At 44.5% G+C, this 5,804-nt stretch overlaps 1 protein-coding gene and 1 pseudogene across 1 annotated transcript; both read left to right on the forward strand.

Annotated features, from left to right (window-relative positions):
- Window positions 1-78: 78 nt before the first annotated feature.
- Window positions 79-1,004, forward strand: LOC105570267 (dnaJ homolog subfamily B member 12-like). Its single transcript, XM_012027346.1, has 2 exons — window positions 79-632; window positions 923-1,004. Exons 1-2 carry the CDS (start codon window positions 491-493, stop codon window positions 979-981), a joined length of 201 nt encoding a protein of 66 aa, XP_011882736.1. The 5' UTR covers window positions 79-490; the 3' UTR covers window positions 982-1,004.
- LOC105570266 lies at window positions 944-2,700 on the forward strand (annotated as a pseudogene).
- The last annotated feature ends 3,104 nt before the right edge of the window (window positions 2,701-5,804 follow it).

The following is a 5,804-nucleotide window of genomic DNA, read 5'->3' on the forward strand; positions in this document are numbered from 1 at the left end:
CTTGTGCTATCTGGGTAAGAGCTGAAGTAGGAGTAAGAAATAAAATGGATTTATTTCCTTACTCCTACTCCTTACTCCAGCTTACTCCATGTATTGTAGACCAGCCTTAAGACATCCAGCACCCGACAAGTACATTCCGATTCAGAAGGGCCGATTGCACGCGGAGATTCCTCGAATCTCCCGAATATCGATCATCCCGCGAATTGCCTCCGAGAGCCTCTTCACTCGTGCGTACAGCTGATTCGCGTGACGACCGATCAGCAGGGCCGATCAACGATTCCGGGATTAACGGCGCCCGTCCTGACGTGCCTCGCGTCGTCTGCGTTCAGCCGCTCAGCTGTCGTGACGATGCTCGTGATGTAATAACCGAATTACTATGGTACAGTGTCGGGACCGTCGGGGTTGAGGGTTCACGCCTCACGCGTTATTTACCATTCTGCCCCGTCACTGCGATCGCGAGTGAACTCGGTTCAACTCCCCTCGGGCGGCGATGGACGAGATGGACAGCAATAAGGACGAGGCGGAGCGATGCATGGAGCTCGCGGAGCGGTTTATGCGGGAGCGAAAATACGAGGAGGCCGAGAAATTCGCCCGCAAGGCCCAGAAGCTTTATCCGACGAAGAAGGCCGAGGGTACGTGCGCGTGGCGTCCCGTGTCCGCATGTTGATTTTACCACGTTACACGTTCAGGCGGAATAGGGCCTGGTCTACGACGAGTCGTTAGTCAGAAGTCGGAACTGTATGTTGATCCCCTTCCTTTCCGGATGGAAGAAACAAGACCGACACGTAGCTCCGACCAACGACTAACGATTTTCATTGCAGACCGAGCCTGGAATTTTCGTTTTTCGCGAGAGCACATGCTTCTCTCTTCCTTTTGCCAGAATAACGGTGGTTACGGGGATCTAATAATTATATATTTGTAGATCTGCTGGCGGAAGTGACTCTCCAAGCAGAATCAGAAATCCGAGTCGGCGGAGCCTAACGTTAGAAAGCGGCAAAATGTAGCTAAAGACGGAGCACATTCCCAGAGTAATTCTGAATACACAAAGGAACAGTTGGAGCACGTCAAGAGGTAGATATTTCGAGATCGCGTAGATTATTTTGGAACAATGTATTCGTTTTTTATCAATTTATATGTCATATTTTCTTTTTGGTATAAATTGTGCTTCGTTTTGCCTGTCGCAGGATAAAGAAATGCAAGGATTATACGAGATTGTGGGTGTCAGCAAAGATGCTACGGACAGCGAGATCAAGAAGGCGTACAAGAAATTGGTGCTTCAGTTGCAGCCTGACAAGAACAATTACGTCGGATGCCTTCCAGCAGCAGACAGACAGGCAGGTATGCCTGGTGCTCGACTCTTGAATTTACTCGAAAGACAAAATACGAGAATTCAGTTTTCACGGAAAACTCGCAAGTCGATTGACTAAAAGCAAATGCGTGACTTTTCCGTAAGAGCCGAATTCGCGCGTACGTTTATCAGGCGACCCTGTGTAACACAGTTAATCGTTTCATCTCTATTGTTTGCGATTAGTAAAGACATAATGATTCTCTGCGTTACACCACGCTAGGCCTCGTCTCTCGCTGGAAAGCACCCGTTGATCCTATGCCAATTCACGTATATAAATCTGTTTAAGGTTGCAGCCAAGTTGGACGTGTCCCCGATAAGCGACATTACCGACGTAAAAGTCCCGGATACCTTCGTGCGCACTATTTACGCCGGCAATGCCATTCAGACTCTCAAGTCCAAGGATAACGTGAAGGTGGTGTCCGTGAGAGGCACCTCTTTCGAGCCGCTGCCTCTGGAGCGTGGCGACGCCAAGTGCGAGAGCGTCCCTACTGGCGATTGCGCCTCCGGCCAAGTGGAGTACGTTAAGCAAGAGCTCAGCAGGTCCGACAGGCCCTAATTGACGTCCGCGAAAATTGTTATCTCCGGTGGACGTGGAATGAAGTCCGGAGAGAACTTCCAGTTGTTGTACACATTGGCGGACAAGCTCAACGCGGCCGTGGGTGCGTCCAGCGCCGCGGTCGACGCCAGCTTCGTGCCGAACGACATGTAAGTGGGACAAACCGGGAAAATTGTCGCGCCTGTAAGTAAAAATTGATAAGTAACGGAACAAGTAATATCCGGCCATAACTGGCGGAAAGTTTGTCGCGAAAAATGTAAAATATAAATGGAGATCTTTCTGACATAAACGCCTTGAGGGAATTGATACGACGTGCCTTATCGGTTGCTCTCTTCCCAGATAACATGCATGTCTAAAAGACATCTTTAAGACGTCTTTAACACGTCTTTTAGACATCTTTTAGACATACACGTCTAAAAGATATCTTAAAGACGTCTTAAAGAAGTCTTGAAGATGTCTTAGACAAGCATGCTATCTGGGTTGTTTCAATCTTGTGTGTCGCGGTCAAGCAACAAATGCTCCGCTACAAACGCTTCGAAGTGTTTCCCTTCTCCTTTGTAATAATCTACATATATTTATAGACTATTCGATTGGAATATTCTGAAATTAAGAATATTCATAGAACTCTGTGTGTCTATCTGGGAAGCGACAGGCTTGACTCGGAATGCAACAATTTCATGATTGCGGTTTTTGCGGTTTCAGAATCTGTACATAGCGGTTGGGATTTCGGGGGCGATTCAGCACCTCGCTGGTATGAAGATTCCAAAACGATTGTGGCGATCAACAAGGACCCCGAGGCTCCCATCTTTCAAGTAGCGGATTACGGATTGGTCGCGGATTTATTTAAGGCCATGCCCGAGCTAACGGGGAAGCTGTAAATTGCGAGTGACCCGTGTAAAGATTTCTATACTTCAAATCGTTTATTTTTGTTACTATATTGTACCATAATACAGGAACATTAGATTAAACTTTTTATGACAGTTTTAACGAGGATCAATTTATTATCTGGCAATTTTTATGTTTAAGAATCGCTACGTTTCGACCATGGGTTTTGCAAAATTAATTAACGATTAAATATACTCGGTCCGTAACGTAAAATTCGACTGGTTTTTTAGATCAAAAATCTGTTAATACCAACGCGATGTATATAAAAAAATTTGTTTTACACCATTGTCAACGGGTGATGCCTTACATTGCCTAAACGTTCTCCAACATTACTTTCGTTAATTTGAATTATTTCAAGTTTTTGTCTTCCCTTTCTTCGTTATTTCTCATTTTAGAAAGGTTTTATAAATGTACAATTCAAATTGGAATGATGTACAATCGTAAAATTAAACTTTAGTTCTTCTCTAAAACGTCTACTTCATTTTCAAGCGTAGAAAGTCTAACATAGTCTTCGCTTATAATACAAGGAACAACGAGCGTTCAGTCGCGTCCGTTTATCGAGGTTAATCGAGCCATGTTGGTCCGCGCGAGGCATAGACATAGTATATCTAGACTGCTGGTTGGCGGAGTGGGGGTAGAGCTCACGTAGAAAAGGATGCACTCTGTTTCGTGCATTGAACGTTCTCTCTCGCACACGCGAAAAGAGGGGATAAGGGGAAGCAGTTACTAACCTGTGCGAGAGAGAACGCACAGACACGAAACAGAGTGCATCCTTTTCTACGTGAGCTCTACCCCCACTCCTGAAATTTGAGAGAACCAGCAGTCTAGATATACTATGTCTATGGCGCGAGGTGTCGGTATAATACGTGCGCTAAGGATCCATTTATTTATACGAGATAAAGTATAATTAATACGCGCCAGAGGCACTCGCAAAACTGACAATCTCTCTGGCAAAAGTATTCAGTCCACGCAAGAACGTATCCGTAATTCAATTTAAGAATTATCGAACGATTATTATAGGTTATGTTGTACGCTTTTCTTTACGAACGTCGTGTCGTAATAAACCTCGTCGCCGCATACGAATCTCGTTTATCGTGTCTTATATTTTCGCTGTATTGAACGGAATATGTCGTAACAATTTTATCGTCGTTCAATTGTAATTTTGTGCTGTGTAAGAGCGTCGATTCATGGGCGAATTGTCATGTTTGCAGACTACGCGGAGTATTCGTCAGTGTCAGAAATTTAGCGTTGTGCGGCAGCTCCGCGATCAACAGGACGAATGTATTGTCTACCGCGACGAGTCTCGCGCCAGCACGCGACTTTCACGTTTCCGCGACGTGCAGCACGAATTTGCGTAATTGAAAATTGGGAAGCGTATTGCCAGAAATTGTTTCCCGACGAGAACAAAACTTCGTCAGCGAGCGACAAGATTCAGTCGGAGTCTCCCCTGAGACATATGGATAACATTAGGCATGCGTGCGAAAGTCAAATAGCCTCATTGGACCACTCGATTAATATTTACGAAGAGATCAGGAAGGCTGGGACATGTGCCTCGAATTTCGCGAGTCAACATGTTCAGACACCTGAGACGCAAGATCGGTAACGCGGACCGTCGTTGTGAGAAAATTGATTAAAGCTTAATTCTTTTATGTATTGACCGATTTATTGATCATTCGGGCCAGGTGAGGTTGAAATTTACAACTTCAGTTTAGTCCTCCTCCAATGGCGCCTCTTAGCGTTGTACCTGAAAATAAGCCAAAACGATACCAAATTGTACGAAGATATAAATTCCAATTAGAACATACATTTTAATTATTTCTCGCAACGATAACTGTATACTGTGTAACACTAATTTTATTTTGATACACGTACTATAGTAACGTTTGCACAATTACATGCAAGGAGAGAATGAAGGGTGTTTATAACCAACATACACGGAGTGAACATCATATATGTACGCGTACACCTAAGATATCAAGCACATTCTTTACGCCACGTAAACCCTTAAAATATATTTACTATTAGGTTCGAACTTACCTTATTGTGTTCCCCGTTCTCATCCTAACCCATTGCGGAATGGGCCTATTTTGTTTTAGTTTTTTCGCTAACTTACGCTTTATAATAAACGTCTTGTGTGCAGACTGAAACATATACGAAACGAGATCAGTGGTTGCAGATGCGATTTTTAAGTATTTTGGCGTGCGGGAAGGTAGGATCGCAAAAAGGGAGATGGATACAGCGAGAACGCGCGTAAAACTCACCATCGTGCCTCTCAACGTTTCTCCAACAAGCGAAATGAGAGATGAACCAGGTGGACTCGCGTCTCGCGAGAGTCGCAAGCGCGTGTGTAAAATATTATGTAGATGGTCATTCGATAGATCACTATGGTCTCCTCCCTAGCGCTATGGCTTGTGTTCACGATGCTAGTTCCGAGAGATGTGTAGCCAATCAACTTGCAGCTATTCCGTAAAGGCCAATGTCCACGATGCTAGAACTTGGTCCAAGGGTGCTTTCGCGACGTAGATCAAAATGATCCGTGCTATGATTGGTCAAATCTGAAATTTCGTAGCAACTCATTGAAATTTTATTCAATGAAATTCCAGATTTGACCAATCATAGCACGGATCATTTTGATCCGGATCATTTTGATCTACGTCGCGAAAGCACCCCAAGTTTCGAGAAACGTGTAGCCAATCAACGTGCAGCTATTCCATAAAAGCTGCAAGTTGATTGGCTACGCATTTCTCGAGACCAGAGGCCCGATTCTCGAAATCATTCGAGGAAGAAACGTATACGAACATTCTGCTCTGACAGAAAAGTTGAAAGTCGATTGGTTAAAGCCACGCGAATAGCCAATCAGCTTGCAACTTTTCTGTGAGAGCAGAATTTTCCGCATACGTTTCTCCTTCGAATAAATTCAAGAATCGAGCCCCAGAGGGTCGGTTCTGTATTTTACAATATAGTGAAAATGATTTGCAAGCAATCCAGCAGGAAAAATAGCAACCCGCAGCGGGC

This window comes from Vollenhovia emeryi, unplaced genomic scaffold, assembly GCF_000949405.1.
Source record: "Vollenhovia emeryi isolate VEMERY1.0 unplaced genomic scaffold, V.emery_V1.0 DF939121.1, whole genome shotgun sequence".
Lineage (NCBI taxonomy): Eukaryota > Metazoa > Arthropoda > Insecta > Hymenoptera > Formicidae > Vollenhovia > Vollenhovia emeryi.

Bases quoted from the DNA above. Each gene is read 5' to 3' on its own strand.
- LOC105570267 (XM_012027346.1), top strand. From the start codon at position 491: ATGGACGAGATGGACAGCAATAAGGACGAGGCGGAGCGATGCATGGAG. The intron at 633-922 runs GTACGTGCGCGT...ATATATTTGTAG, and splicing joins TCCGACGAAGAAGGCCGAGG to ATCTGCTGGCGGAAGTGACT.